General features: G+C 39.7%; 2 protein-coding genes across 2 annotated transcripts in view; one reads left to right on the plus strand and one right to left on the minus strand.

Annotated features, from left to right (window-relative positions):
* Positions 1-5183, plus strand: part of derl1 (derlin 1) — a 7356-nt gene extending 2173 nt beyond the window's left edge. The window contains exons 2-8 of the mRNA XM_061916332.1: positions 125-236; positions 310-374; positions 535-561; positions 781-876; positions 2047-2099; positions 2184-2294; positions 4567-5183. Coding sequence (XP_061772316.1) covers positions 125-236; positions 310-374; positions 535-561; positions 781-876; positions 2047-2099; positions 2184-2294; positions 4567-4708 — 606 coding nt within the window. The 3' untranslated portion in view covers positions 4709-5183. The remainder of the gene's footprint in view (positions 1-124; positions 237-309; positions 375-534; positions 562-780; positions 877-2046; positions 2100-2183; positions 2295-4566) is intronic.
* A 2382-nt stretch (positions 5184-7565) lies between these two features.
* zhx2a (zinc fingers and homeoboxes 2a) overlaps positions 7566-16663 on the minus strand; it is a 67476-nt gene continuing 58378 nt past the window's right edge. The window contains exons 10-13 of the mRNA XM_061916331.1: positions 15263-15515; positions 15067-15178; positions 14093-14212; positions 7566-8857 (exon numbers count right to left, since the gene is read on the minus strand). Of these exons, the coding sequence (XP_061772315.1) occupies positions 14095-14212; positions 15067-15178; positions 15263-15515 (483 nt within the window). The 3' untranslated portion in view covers positions 7566-8857; positions 14093-14094. The remainder of the gene's footprint in view (positions 8858-14092; positions 14213-15066; positions 15179-15262; positions 15516-16663) is intronic.

The following is a 16663-nucleotide window of genomic DNA, read 5'->3' on the forward strand; positions in this document are numbered from 1 at the left end:
AGGATGAGAAGAGGTTTTAAATTAATTAGCGCCCCGGCGGCAATTCAAGGAAATATGGTATGTGCCTTCAATATATGTTTATTTCTCATTACATGTGTAATTTATATTACATTTACCTCCTCAGCTGTGGAGGCCAGTAACGGCCACCCTGTTTTTCCCAGTGTACCCAAATACTGGCTTCCTGTTTTTGGTCAACCTGTATTTCCTTTACAACTACTCAACGCGGTTAGAGACAGGTGAGATTACTTGCACGCACTATGCTTTGTTGTTGTCGTGTGTCATACATCCTGCTTCTTTTTGATTTTCAAGGGGCGTTTGATGGCCGACCAGCAGACTACGTCTTCATGCTCTTATTCAACTGGATCTGCATTGTTGTATCCTTTTCAAGTATCTCTCAAAACGAGTCTCATCACAAATCATGCTCGATGAGATAATTGCAGTTGAGTAATTCACAAAAGCGACATGTAGTTCAGCCTGCACTTGCCAGGATTCACCTTCTCCAGCTGTGATTGATTACCTTGACTGAAGCTGTAGATAACTGGGATGCTCATGGACATGCAGGTAGGCATTAAAAAAAAAGTCAGAGTGTGAGTTTAAATAATAAACTCTTTTTGTTTTCATGAGTGGATCCTTAGTGACACAGCTAGTTAACCAGTTGCCAGGCAACCGAGACTCAGGGAAACCAATAAAACTGTCTAGACAATTATTGTGTCCAGGAAAGAACATTTAAAAATGGGGAGAGTGATGCTGTTTGACTGGATGCTTTTTGCTTTTTTTAAGCTGCTGATGATCCCCTTGATCATGTCTGTGCTGTATATCTGGGCTCAGTTCAATAAAGACATGATTGTCTCCTTCTGGTTTGGAACAAGATTCAAGGTAACATCCCTTTTATTAAACTGCCATTAAAGGCCTACTGAAATGAGATTTTCTTATTTAAACGGGGATAGCAGATCCATTCAATGTGTCATACTTGATCATTTCGCGCTATTGCCATATTTTTGCTGAAAGGATTTAGTAGAGAACATCTACGATAAAGTTTGCAACTTTTGGTCGCTAATAAAAAAGCCTTGCCTGTACCGGAAGTAGCAGACCATGTGCGCGTGACGTCACGGGTTGTAGGGCTACTCACATCCTCACATTGTTTATAATCATAGCTACCAGCAGCTAGAGCGATTCGGACAGAGAAAGCGACAATTTCCCCATTAATTTGAGCGAGGATGTAAGGTTTGTAGATGAGGATAATGAGAGTGAAGGACTAGAAAAAAAAAAAAAAAGGCAAGGGCAGCGAGAGCGATTAAGATGTTATTAGACACATTTACTAGGATAATTCTGGAAAATCCCTTATCTGCCTATTGTGTTACTAGTGTTTTAGTGAGATTATATAGTACCTGAAAGTCGGAGGTGTGAGGCCACGGGTGTGTTGATTGCCAGTGTCTCCGGTTGGAGGAGGTAATAGTTTGCAGCAGCTGCAGGAGGACGCAAGCTCCGCTGATGTCTCCGGTAAGAGCCGACTTATTACTACAATTTTCTCACCGAAACCTGCCGGTTGACATGTGGTCGGGAACCATGTTCGCTTGACCGCTCTGATCCATAGTTAAGCTTCATCTTCGGGAATTTTAAACAAGGAATCACCGGCTGTGTTTGTGTTGCTAAAGGCAGCTGCAAATCACCGCTTCCCACCTCCATCTTTCTTCTTTGAGTTCTCCATTATTAATTGAACAAATTGCAAAAGATTCAGCAACACAGATTACTGTGTAATTATGCGATTAAAGCAGACTACTTATAGCTTGGATCGGGCTGGAAAAAAATGTCCGCTACAATCCGAGACGTCACGCACACGCGTCATCATACGCTTTATCATTTTCAACAGGATACCTTGCGGGAAATTTAAAATTGCAATTTAGTAAACTAAACCGGCCGTGTTGGCATGTGTTGCAATGTTAATATTTCATCATTGATATATAAACTATCAGACTGCGTGGTCGGTAGTAGTGGGTTTCAGTAGGCCTTTAAAGCATAAAAAACCAAGGCGCCTTCTCTGTCCAGGCTCATTATTTGCCATGGGTCATCCTGATCTTCAACTTCATCATCGGAGGCTCGTAAGTAGCCTTCTTTTGTTGACACCATACGCTTATTTATTCTGCATCACCCATTAAAGCTGCTTCTCTGCTATTTTGGCACAGTTTTGTTAATGAGCTCATTGGGAACCTGGTGGGTCACCTCTACTTCTTCCTCATGTTCAAATATCCCATGGACCTTGGAGGACGCAACTTCCTGTCCACGCCAGAGTTCTTGTACGTTTTTCCTGCTACTATTTGTCAGTATAAAAAAACTTTGGGTAGTCGGCATCGTGATATGCCACACCTGTGAGGTGGATGGAATATTGCGGAAAGTGAGATGGATTGTAAACAATAATTTAGACAAATAGGCCTTTTGGGTACATTTTAGATCTCTGAGTTCAGCTTATGAAAATAGGGAGCAAAACAACATGTATATTTTGTACAGTTTGGGTTTAAAGCAACATAATCTCACTCTAACTCCATAGTACATTAACTTCTTACAGCGCTACTCTTTATTGATGCTTTTTCCCTTGTTAAAAGTAGGTACTTTCAGGGGTCTAGCCCCCCTATCCCATATACACACACTTGGAATGTTTACATGTAGTCAAAAACTAAATATTGCATAGTTTTGATTGTAAACAATTTATTAAAACACATGTGAAAACCTTAATTAGGTTTTTGACTACATCCATTCCCCTTAGATATGTATTTATTTATTTACAAAAAAGCCAATATATTAAATATAAAGTGGCCAGAATATGAATTTAAATAATCATACATGTCATTATTCACTTAAATATGGTTATAGTTTTCCTTTATTTCAGAATGCAAAAATTAGCTGACACAAGTATGTTTATCATCAGTGGATAAAACTAATTCTAATACCGGTAATACATCATTATTATTATTATGATTTCATGATTAGTAAGTCTCCCTTTGTCTTTAAAAACTAGTGACGCCTATGTTTCTAACTTTAATCAAGGGTCTTTGAGCACACGACAAGTTTGGGCAATGAGTTGCAAAATTGAAACTTGTACATACAGTGGGGCAAAAAACTATTTAGTCAGCCACCTATTGTGCAAGTTCTCCCACTTAAAATGATGACAGAGGTCTGTAATTTTCATCATAGGTACACTTCAACTGTGAGAGACAGAATGTGAAAAAAAAAATCCAGGAATTCCTATTGTAGGAATTTTAAATAATTTATTTGGAAATTATGGTGGAAAATAAGTATTTGGTCAATCATTCAAAGCTCTCACTGATGGAAATGAGGTTTTGCCTCAAAATCTCACGATACATGGCCCCATTCATTCTTTCCTTAACACAAATCAATCGTCCTGTCCCCTTAGCAGAAAAACAGCCCCAAAGCATGATGTTTCCACCCCCATGCTTCACTGTAGCTATGGTGTTCTTGGGATGCAACTCAGTATTCGTCTTCCTCCAAACACGACGAGTTGAGTTTATACCAAAAAGTTCTATTTTGGTTTAATCTGACCACATGACATTCTCCCAATCCTCTGCTGTATCATCCATGTATCCATTTTGATATAAACTGTTTGGAGGAAGAAGAATACTGAGTTGCATCCCAAGAACATCATACCTACTGTGAAGCATGGGGGTGGAAACATCATGTTTTGGGGCTGTTTTTCTGCTAATGGGACAGGACGATTGATCCGTGTTAAGGAAAGAATGAATGGGGCCATGTATCGTGAGATTTTGAGCCAAAACCTCCTTCCATCAGTGAGAGCTTTGAATGATTGACCAAATACTTATTTTCCACCATAATTTACAAATAAATTATTTAAAATTCCTACAATGTGATTTCCTGGGTTTTTTTTTCACATTCTGTCTCTCACAGTTGAAGTGTACCTATGAGGAAAATTACAGACCTCTGTCATCATTTTAAGTGGGAGAACTTGCACAATCGGTGGCGGACAAAATACTTTTTTGCCCCACTGTAACTTTCTCCTATGCTGCCACTATTAGCATTATACTTGTTTGATATTTTTTCTTTATCTATTCCATCACTTCATCCTTGTTCCAAAACGTTGGTGCTTTGTGTGATGTTTAACGGTCAGCTTTGATGACGTCTTTGTTGAGGATAATGTTCGTAGCCAGGTTTGCTGCTATCCAGGTGGAACAAACCATTTTGTATTTATGATAAGGGGTTTAGGTGGTATTAGACATTCTTAATTTGAGTCCGGCAAACTTCTAGACTTTCATGGCTATATGAATTTGTTTATTAACATTCGTTGCGTCTTGTTTATAACTTAAATATCTGTATTTTTTTTCAAAAGCCCAGAGGGCCCCTGAACAACTCTTTTCTCTACTCGAACGTCGTTGAGTACTATCAGTTGATAGGTTTTTAAACCTTAAATCCCAAATATTGACACATTAACATTACGATTGTGAAGTACATTGAGGTACATGTCACTAACTTATTTAGTTTATAGTTTATTTTTTTTGTTGGGTTCTCATGTTGCCCTTTGTTCCCCCCCCCCAACAGGTATCGACTCTTCCCTAGCAGAAGGGGAGGTGTGTCAGGCTTCGGCGTCCCTCCCACTAGGAGACCAGCAGCACAGGAGCAGGCGCCAGCAGCCGGGGGCAGACGTCACAACTGGGGCCAAGGCTTCCGCCTGGGGGATTAATGAATATGAGGAGAAAAGCTCTTCTGCTTGACTCCTTTCAGTGTGCTCAGGTTAAAATGCTCGCTTCTTCACTTTCTTCTGTTTAAAACTCTAAATTAGTCCTCTTTTTAATTTAAAAGTATCAAAGGCAGCCTGTATTTTCACTCCCAGTGCACAACAGAACTGTACTGGGTTTCTACCATTTATGATACGAAACAAAGAAAATAAATGTTTGGTTCTTATTGTGATTCTTCCAACTCCCCTTTCTTGCTTTCTTCCACCTGACCCATTTCCACCCTTTAAAGTCAACACGAGAGATGCTGTAAACTGGTTGATTTAGATTGTTTCTTGCCACCTTATTGCCCTATGAGATGACTTGTGCCAAAGGTAGTCGGCACACATGGGCGATAGTAAGCACTACTCCATGTAGTAAAGACTTCCTCTGATCACTGCTGATTTGTGTTTTTGTAAATATAACAGTTATTGAAAAGATAAACTAGTCTGAGAGTTTTTTTTCATCACCAGGAAAGGATTGTATCGACATGTAAAATGTTCAGAATTGTTTGGATTAGCGTTGATTTGCTGCCAATTACATATACTCGAGTGATGGCTAATTGAGGCGGGCAGCACAATGGAAGAGGGGATAGTGTGTCTGCCTCACAATACAAAGGTTGTGAGTTCAATCCCGGGCTCGGGATCTTTCTGTGTGGAGCTTACATATCCTCCCTGTGACTGCGTGGGTTCCCTCCGGGTACTCCGGCTTCCTCCCACCTCCAAAGACATGCACCTGGGGATAGGTTGATTGGCAACACTAAATTGGCCCTAGTGTTTGAATGTGAGTGTGAATGTTGTCCGTCTATCTGTGTTGGCCCTGCGATGAGGTGGCGACTTGTCCAGGGTGTACCCCGCCTTCTGCCCGTTTGTAGCTGAGATAGACACCAGCGTAAAAAGTGACGAACATCACGGCTTTAAGTGACACAGCATCACTCCTAATTTGTCGTAAGGGGTCAATGTTTCAGTATATTCTCTCAATTCCACATTTTTAACACTAATCTTATGGCTATATTTTATCAGGGGCCCCCAAATTAAAGAGATAAAGCGGGGAGCCAGGGACCACCTACTTTTTTTACCTTGTATAAAATTGATATTGTGTTTAAAATTAAAATGGACTTAAAGGTAATCTTATTCCTGTGCGAAAATATATTCAAACATTACAGAAAACTGCAGCTTATACCTGACAAGTAGCACCCTGATTTTTAGCTGGCATAACAACTGACTATTACCGCAATAATCATTAGTTGGCAGCTTTCGCCGCCAATTGCTGACAATAGCGCATTAATAATTAGCCAACAACTAGCGGACTAATGGCAAGCAGACCACTAGTGTGCTAATCGCTATTCGGTGCGCTGATCACTAGCTGACAAGCAGCACACTCATTTTTAGCTGTCACCTCCTGGTACCCCAGCACCTCCAAAACCCTCAAATCTAGACTCCAAACATCCCAGAATAAGCTAGTCCGGTTACTTTTAGACCTCCACCCCAGATCACACCTCAATCCAACCCACTTCTCCAAAGTGGGCTGGCTCAGGGTGGAGGACAGAGTAAAACAACTTGCACTGAGCCTAGTCTATAAAATCCGCTACACCTCCTTGATACCGAAGTACATGTCAAATTACTTCCTTAACGTAAATGACCGCCATAACCACAACACCAGGGGGAGCTCCACAAACCACGTTAAACCCAGATTTCGATCTAACAAAGGTCTTAACTCATTCTCTTTCTATGCCACATCAATGTGGAATGCACTCCCAACAGGTATAAAAGTAAGTGCATCTCTATCCTCCTTCAAAACCGCTCTAAAACAACACCTCCAGGCAACTTCAACACTTTACTAATACCCTCCTCCATTCACATCCCATCTCCCCGGATTATAAACAACTCAAATGTACTTCTAATGTATATACTTGTTCTTATGCTATCTGAACTCACTATGTCCTCTGCTGGCTGTACATATCCTACTAAATAAGACCTACACTGTTTCAATGTCCATTTCTCTGTTGATGCAATTGTTGATGACTGAAGTTCTGATATCAACCAAAGTTCCTCATCCCACCCCCCGGATTGTAAATAATGTAAATAATTCAATGTACATACTATGATGATTAACTTGTGTGATGACTGTATTATGTTGATAGTATATATTTGTACCATGAATTGATTAACGTGGACCCCGACTTAAACAAGTTGAAAAACTTATTCGGGTGTTACCATTTAGTGGTCAATTGTACGGAATATGTACTGTACTGTGCTATCTACTAATAAAAGTATCAATCAATCAATAGCTTGCACCGCTACTTAACAGCTGACACTTTGCACACTAATCAAAAGTTGGCAGCTTTCACCACTAATTGCCAGCTGACAAATAGTGCATTACCCACTAGCGCACTAATTGCTTACAACTAGCAAACAACTAGCGCACTAATTGCTAGCTAGCAGCTTGTGCTGTTATCTAGCTGACATCTAGCGCACTAATCGTTAGCTGGTAATTAGTAATCGCAAGTTATCTTAAACGTTAACATGAGGAAAATTAATAATTATTCATGTTTTTGTTTTAAACTACACTGGTGTGTTGGATCATTTTTCTATTCAAAGACATTTACATTTGTAATAAAATAAAAAAAACTGAAGGGAGTATGAAATAAAAAATAAAAACAATTCACGACTCCTTTGCAGTATTTCTGGGGACCCAATGGTGGTCACAGACCCCCGCTGAAGACCACTGCATTACCTTATACAGTGGTGTAACATGACATCTTAATTTAAAAACAACAAAACACGGATTTCTTCTCCAGTAAGCAAAACATTTCCCGACGAAGAATGGCTTTGTGTATTTATTTAGTTAGAGAAGAAAATGAAAACGCAGGCAGTATTTCTTAGAAGCCAGATCACGCCGCTGAGACAGTCGCTTGAACAAGAGAACAAAGCAGAAGCAACGCTGGTTCGTCTTGCTTTTTTAGACCGGCGTAATCAAATCAAAGTGACAGTTGAATCTCAAACAGTGCTTGCACAAATAATGCATGGGGGGATACAACTGGACAAAAATAAACAGCAGCCCACCTTTAAATCTGGAGTAAAAATAAAAATAAACACAGTTCATGTTCACCACAGGATTGATTTCCCAAATTCTAAAGCATGTACAGAAATAACTCATTTCCTTTTGAGATGAAAAAGAAAAAAGGAAAGCTGAGAGCAAACGAGACGAGTTCACAATTTACAGCCGAGCAAGATTCACACTCAAACATAAAAAGCTTCAGTCGAAAAAAATCCTCCCGCCTTGCAAGTTTAGTAAAGAATGTCCATGTGTTGTTTTTTTTCTCTCCATAGACATCAACCGTCATGTTGGCGGGGAAACGAGCATAAAAGGCAGCATGGTGCGATCAGACAGACTCTTTTGAAACATTAGTAGAGGAGAAAGAGCAACATTCTGCACTGTTATTGCCTCAGGTGCTGATGCAGGAGCAGACCAGCTGATTGGAAAAAAAGATACAAGTTAGTGCATTCTATTGTTCATCGCAGTTGGTCTCGGACGGCACATCTGTCTTTGTGGCAAACATCTGCCTCCGCCTCCAGCTGTGAATCCAGACTCACGCAAATCGATTCTCTCATTTTTCCTTCCACGACTGAGGCTGCTCTTATTGGAGTCCAAAAAGGGCGGGGGCTACAAGAGGAACGCCAAAGCTGGAGATGAGGCGGCCAAAGCACTAAGAAAGTCCAACAATAACGCGAGTGCCATCAAACATTACTCAGACTGAGCAGTAGGCGGTTGCAGTTTTACCCCCCAAAATAATTGATTTGAAGCAAATATGCAGCTATTTTACATGATCATAAAACAACACAAAACATTCTAAATATCGGGCAGGTCGGTCTTAAAAACCCCAAAACTTTCCCCGGTAAAACTGTACAGAGTATATTTACAAGGATATTGTCATCATCGAGTCCAGCTTTGGCACGCCTTTAAACGCAAGTATCTGCTCCACCGCGTCGTGGACACGTGAGAGAGAGGAGGTCCACGAGGCTTTGTGACCACGGCGGCGGCACGGCGTTACATCCACGTTTGGCATCTTGTCTCTGACGTCACACTTCTGTGAGTCACGCATTAATTTGCTTCATCTGGAACAGAAAGGAAACAGGGAAGTGACGCAACATGTGGGCCCACAAGGCGGCCATTCAAAAGACAACAAGGTGTCAACTTTAAGCAGGGGCGTAGCACCAAATCCCGGGCCCCCATATACACCACTCCGAAAGGCCCCCCATTCCACACCAAACTTAGACGTTGCCACCCCATACACACATGCACTAAGAATCTAATTATTGCATGGGTTTGTTTGAAACCATCTCTTTATGAAAAACATGTAAAAACCTTAATTAGGATTTTGAGTTTTTAATGATAGGATTAACATATCAACAAAACCCAAAACCAGTGAAGTTGGCACATTGTGTAAATCTTAAATAAAAACAGACTACAATGATTGGCAAATCATTTTCAGCTTATATCCAATTGAATAGACTGCAAAGACAAGATATTTAATGTTCGAACTGAGCAACTTATTTTTTTTTTGCAAATAATCATTAACTTAGGCATTTTTACCACTGTGTTACATGGCCTTTCCTTTTAACAACACTCAGTAAACGTTTGGGAGCTGAGCAGACCAATTTTTGAAGTTTTTCAGGTGGAATTATTTTCCATCCTTGCTTGATGTACAGCTGAAGTTGTTCAACAGTCTCTGTTGTAGTATTTTAAACTTCATAATGCGCCACACATTTTCAATGGGAGTCAGGTCTGGACTACAGGCAAGCCAGTCTAGTACCCACACTATTTTACTATGAAGTCACGCTGTTGTAACACGTGGCTTGGCATTGTGTTGCTGAAATAAGCAGGGGCGTCCATAATAACCTTGCTTGAATGGCATTAAATGTTGCTCCAAAACCTGACATCCACAGTTTCCAAAACCAATTTGAAGTGTGGACACATCAGACCAATAGAACACTGTTCCACTTTGCATTAGTCCATCTTAGGTGAGCTCGGGCCCCTCCAAGGTTTCTCATTGTCATTCCATTGGGTTGAGTTTTTTCTTGCCCTGATGTAAGATGTTGTTGTGGCTTATGCAGCCCTTTGAGACACTAGTGATTTAGGGTTATACAAGTAAACATTGATTGATGGTTGATTGATACCAATCACATGTACTGACTGTAAATATTTGTATTTATTTATGTTGAGTGCGATTAACCATTCAAAAATGTCAGCAAAATATTCAAAGTAATTCCTTATTCTATTTTATTATATGCAATTGTTTGAGTGAAACAACATCCATATTACACAATAACGAAACTTAATCAAAAACTACCACATGTTGCTGATTTAAATCATTTATCTTTTGCCCTCAAAGTCCTTCTGTGTCCAAGGAATTATTCCATGAGTTTGCAATAAGGCTTTTAAGAAAATAAAAACAGCAACCAAATCACTCTACTATCAAACCTATTCTGATATTGCCCTTGATGTTCACACTACCGATTTATGGGTCGATCTGCTTCCTTATCTGTAGTGCACTTCTGGCTGCGACACAGCTGGCACATCAACAGTTACCAGCTGTTATATTATCTTCTAACTCTCATTAATTTACTTGTTAATTTGCTGTTAATAACGGTTTACTTTCTGCTGTAAGGCGCTTCCCATCTACGCTTCCTAAACTTTACCAAGCACTTATTTTTTCTGCTGTTTCTAGACAGCTTAGCCGCTAGCTTTCTTAGCTGGCATGCCTCCTCTTGCTTGTTCTGGGTGTGTAACATGTTTAGCACAATCCTAATACTTGATAATAATAGTTAAAGGGGAACTAAACTTTTTGGGAGTTTATACTATCAAATTATAATTCATCCATCCATCCATTTCCTACCGCTTATTCCCTTTGGGGTCGCGGGGGGCGCTGGTGCCTACCTCAGTTACAAACGGGCGGAAGGCAGAGTACACCCTGGACAAGTCGCTACCTCATCGCAGGGTCAACACAGATAGACAGACAACACTCACATTCACACACTAGGGCCAATTTAGTGTTGCCGATCCCCTATCCCCAGGTGCATGTCTTTGGAAGTGGGAAGAAGACAGAGTACCTGGAGGGAACCCGGGCATTCACGGGGAGAACATGCAAACTCCACACAGAAAGATCCCGAGCCCGGGATTGAACCCAGAACTACTCAGGACCTTTGTATTGTGAGGCAGACACACTAACCCCTCTTCCACCGTGAAGCCTCAAATTAAAATCCTTATATATATAAAAAAAAAACAACACGTCTTTATTTTTTATGCATTCTAATTTGTAAGAGTTGGCTAACATTGAAGCTTATGGGAGTCGTCTATTGCGCCCATAAAGCCCTAGAAAAACAAACATTCAAAAACCACCAACAATACTCCATTTACATGTCGTGATCTGAATATCGAGCAAACATTAGTGATATAATTATTATAACCGCTAACGCAGAGAAACTACTCTTAGCGGCGCCGTGATAACAGAGATTAACTTGCTCGTGCAGCTATTGACATAATGAGCCGGTGAGCAGCTACATCATCTCTGAGCTGGTGAAAGTTAATTCTAGATTATGAATCATGCATTTCACTTGTATAGTCGAAGGTTGTGCTCCCAAAACAAGAAGTTGGTCAACTTTGACAATAAATTTAAACACAGAGATCGCGAGAATGACACAAAGACACTTGTTTGCAGCCACAATTTATTTATTTATTTTCATCTCCAAGAAGATTCTGAATAATTCTACATCTATACGGAAATATATTAACATCCCATTAGTACATTGTACAGTAAGTGATTGTTTTATTTTGTTCCTAAATTGTACTTATTGTATGGCACCTGCGCTTATCACTCGGATTCTAAAACTTGTAGCTCATCCTCTGTATTTTCAGGCTCAAAAAGGTAAGTTTCTGGACCATTATTTGTCCCAAAGTAGTCGGGTTGGGGTCTCTTGAAGTCTGCTATGATTAGTGGTAGTTGTTGGAAAAAGCAATTATGATGTGTGTGGGGAATTAATACGCCGCTGTATGCTTAAAATGAGCAAAATACCTAAATATTACATTATGAATGTGCCCCCCTGTGCTTGGGGTCCTGGTACAACCCTCCCACTTCCATGCTCCTGACCTCAAGTCTCATGGTGTGCTGACTGTGTGAATGTTAGAGCAGCAGTCCATCCAGAAAAAAAACTGCTGCATCACTTCTAGTATTGCGTAAGTCAGCGCTAATGTTAATTTTATTTAAAGCCTACACAGTCTGATTTAAACGTAAAACAAAGGTTCATGGTTATTTAAATGCAGTACAGTGCCACATATCAACACACTATCCTTGTGAGCCTACACTAAACATCAAATGTCCTCTAAAGCAACGGTGAATGTCACTTGAAATACTGTATTAAATACCATTAAATACTACACGCAACATCATCATTAACTGAACTGGCAGTTCTGCCGGCCTCCAATAATAGCAGGGTGTGTGTGTGTGAGTGTGTGTGTGTGAGTGTGTGTGAGAGTGAGTGAGTGAGTGAGTGTGTGTGGGCGTGCGCGCACGCTGATGAATGTGTCGTGCAACTGTCATCCTGCCATGCCATCATGCTGTCCTTTGGAAGGACCACTCTGAGTTAATTAGACACAAATAACTTCCTGCAGCTGTGGTATCTTAAATGGGTAGTTCACCACTCATGGCCACAGCCAATCGCAGACACTTGTTTCTGTTTTGGGTCACACGGGGACATGCTGCTCTCTGCATGATATCCAGTGAAAAAATAAGAATACGCTGGAGCCAAGATGGCAGCAGTCATGTCTCGTTTGTCTGCTTTGTTTCTGCCAGAATTATAAGCTTTAAAGTTGCACCACATGGTGTATTTGGCCCACAGAGACACTGTGCTTGTCTTTTAGTCGCTAATAGGAGTGATTAAAATGTTCATTTAAAAAAGTCTCCTAAACGTAATTGCCTGGAAACAGAAAAATAGCTATTTGTAAAAAATTTAACTAAATGACAAAAGATGTAGCACACATATTATAACACTACTGCTTAATCACATTTATTTCAGCTCATATATACATTAGTCAGTATTGAATTGTAACGTTCCTTTACTGCATTTTCACATTGTTGTTTGTATTGTACTAGTAAGTGTGTACACTGTATGTAGCAGGCTTGTGCAAAAATCAGATTTTGCCATTTTTAATTGCAATTACTTTGAAGAATTATGTTGAATTTGAATTACAGTAGGTGGAATTTAGCCAAGGAACAGGAAATATTTGGCGCATTTAACAAAGGTTTTAGCCTAAATACAAAAACCAAAACCAGTGAAGTTGGCACGTTGTGTCACTTTGTAAATAAAAACAGAATACAATGATTTGCAAATCCTTTTCAACTTATATTTAATTGAATAGACTGCAAAGACAAGATACTTAACGTTCGAACTGGTAAACTTTGTTATTTTTTGCAAATATTAGCTCATTTGAAATTTGATGTCTGCGACATATTTCAAAAAATACATCCCAAAGGCGAACAGGCTAATTGGGAACAGGTTTGTGCCATGATTGGGAATAAAAACAGCTTCCATGCAATGCTCAGTCATTCACAAACAAGGATGGGGGGAGGGTCACCACTTTGTGAACAAATGCGTGAGCAAATTGTCGAACAGTTTAAGAACAACATTTTGGAGCTATTGGAATGGAATTTAGGGATTTGACCATCTACTATCCATAACGTCATCAAAATGTTCAGGGAATCTGGAGAAATCAATGCACGTAAGCGACAATGCCCGTGACCTTCGATCCCGCATCAAAAACCAACACCAGTGTGTAAAGGATATCACCACATGGGTTCAGGAACACTTCAGAAAACCACTGTCAGTAACTACAGTGTTTGTCGCTACATCTGTAAGTGCAAAATAAAACTGTACTATACAAAGCGAAAGCCATTTATCAACAACACCCAGAAACTCCGGCTTCACTGGGCCCGAGCTCATCTAAGATGGACGGATGCAAAGTGAAAAAGTGTTCTGTGGTCTGACGAGTCCACATTTCAAATAGTTTTTGGAAACTGTGGACGTCATGTCCTCCGGACCAAAGAGGAAAATAACCATCCGGACTGTTATAGGTGCAAAGTTCAAAAGCCATCTGTGATGGTATGGGGGTGTATTAGTGCCCAAGGCAAGGATAACTTACACATCAGTGAAGGCACTATTAATGCTGAAAGGTACATACAGGTTTTGGAGCAGCATATGTTGTCATTCAAGCTTGTTTCATCTTAATAGGGATTGCCCCATATCGAATACAAGCAGTTCTTCTCTCTGTATTTTACTCATATTTTGTTTACCTACCATCAACCAGTGACCCTCCCAGGCTGTTCCAGGCTTAAAATGTCAGCATCTGTTGCAAGTCTCTGTCTTTGCAATCCTCCCTCGTTCTCCTCCCCCACAGCCACAGTCACTTGTACCCACCTGCCAAAATAAACAACAACAGACAGATGATGTTCTGCAGGTTCTGAAATGTTAAACAAATAAAATTGAGCTGTTGCCATAATAAAAAAAAATCATATACATTATTCAGCCACTGATTTAGAAACAGAGCAAAATAAAGATCATTAGAATTGTTAACAATATTGGAATACTCAAGTTTGAGGTTTTTTTTGGTGGTGTAACATTGCACGATACACGAAAAAGTATCAATACATAAAACTATAGATCTATTTTCATTTGGTGTCTCCAACATTAATCACTAAGCGCTACATTGACAAAAAAAGAAGTTAAACTGTAAATTAAATTGTACTTTTTTTTAGGAAGCAGATCTCCACTCAAACAGTGCGGTTATTGTACTTATATTTTCTGGTCAAATGTCAAGAGCAAAAATATGTTATGTATATCAAAAAAACACAAATAAGTGCCAATAATATGCTTTGTTACCTATAACATAGAGTTTACGTAATGTTCTGTCTTGAAATATATATAAAAACTAAATAAAAAAATATCAAAATGGCCCCCACATGCTTTGACTTTTCAGTGTTTAGACAATGGTGGAAAAAGTTGGATCACCTCTGCTTTTGTAGTCTTATTTTAGGGAAAATTGTTAATTTTCCGGCTTGCAATAAAAATACACCAGTGCAAAGAGGAGTGAGAAGACTCCAACTGGTGTGCTACCAGGCAGATTTTGCGTCAAAATACACCCTGACTGGAAGTTAATTAAAATTATGGAAGCGCCTAATAATCCTATGAGTATTAATGATTAATCCAAATTGTGATTCATCTGTTTAAAAATGTAATTATTTGACAGAATCAATAAAAAACATAACACACACCTTCCCTTGTCAGCACTACTTGAGTCAGTCAACCACTGGACAGAGTCTGGGTTGGACAGCTTGGAGCTCTCCATAGATGTTGCAGCTGTTTTCTTCTCAGCAGATTCATCCACTGCGTCAAAATTTGTAACGTTAAACTACGTGAAACAGTGTGAAACTAGACATAGACACAACTTAGAGCTCCAATGCACTGTACCTTTTCCATCTTTGCCCTCCAATGACACACTTTGCGGTTTGTCCAAACTCTCTCCGTTCTGCTCTTGTCCTGCTTTTTGCTGTTCAACGCGATTTTGCGTCTGGTAAGCTTCCAACCAGTCCAAGGTCTCGCCATTCTTAAAGGCCGAGCGGTGGTCCTTAAACCAACGGACAATGTCCGTGCGGCCAAGGCTTGTTTGTCCCTCCAGCTGGATGTACTCCTCAGGAGTTGGCCATTGTGTCCGACAGAACATCTGGCAAGGAGAAAAGGCAGGCCATTACAAAAGAATTGATGCCCGACCCACAATTACCTCATTGAATCTGTGAAGAGCTCTCACTAAAACCACTCTACTTGCAAATAAACGCAGCAGTTGGCACAATAAGCCATGTGCTCCCAGGAGGCTTATGCCTTTGTGAAATAATATTTAAATTTTGTTGTGTGAGTATCACAGTGTGTTTGTTTGCTTAAATCATTTGTGTCTAATTAACTCACTTGAAGCAATTAGTACCCTTGACACCGGGTCATCATTATCATCAAAATATTATCCGACTTTGCTGAAAATAAGCCTGCAGTCCACTTTGCAGTTGCCATCAATCACTTTGCCTCCTGCCATTGTTTAGTAGTCAAATGACATAGCGTTGTAAGACACATGCACATCCAACCTCATCTTACATTCATTGTGAGGATGACTTGATTAAAATAAATTAAATAAAATAAAAAAATTTTAACAGCAAACATGGTAAATACAACAAAGTTGTATTTACAACAGCAGTGCTTTACGCGTAGCTTTTTCAGAAGTAGCACCGGTGGTATTAAATAATAATAAAAAAATAATAGAACAAACATTTTTTAGTAGCACGGAACATTTTTTTGTAGCCAAATGAAATGTCTTAAATATCCCAATTTCATTATTAACACTCAAACAAGGCACACATGTGCCCTCATACATATAAACACAATTGCATCATAAGGCCTCTTGCAACTTTCAATTAAACAGAGAACATCCCTAAACTGTGCTGGCAATGTCGCTAACACTAGTGCAGGACTGGGGGACATGGACCTAAACCGAATCCTGTTGTAGTTTGGCCTATAAACTAACCCATGAATGGAAATATTTGTTGACGAAACAAAATATTTCCACCGTGTTTTGATTTGAAAATTTGGGGACGGATAGGTAACCCAAATACACAAAAACAAGTACCAACAAGTAAGAAAAGTAAGTTTTGCATAATAGGATCCCAACTTAAGAGGAGTTTTGAGATAAGAAAAAAGAAAAAACTTTTAAATGAATATAAGAAAAAACAACTATAATCGCCAATCTTCTTTCAAAAAACATTTAGCTATGCTCAATTCTTCAGCGGACAAAACAACAAAATATGAAATAAAGTGCCCTGGTTTAAG

This window comes from Nerophis ophidion, linkage group LG11 (genome assembly GCF_033978795.1).
Source record: "Nerophis ophidion isolate RoL-2023_Sa linkage group LG11, RoL_Noph_v1.0, whole genome shotgun sequence".
In the NCBI taxonomy this organism is placed as follows: domain Eukaryota; kingdom Metazoa; phylum Chordata; class Actinopteri; order Syngnathiformes; family Syngnathidae; genus Nerophis; species Nerophis ophidion.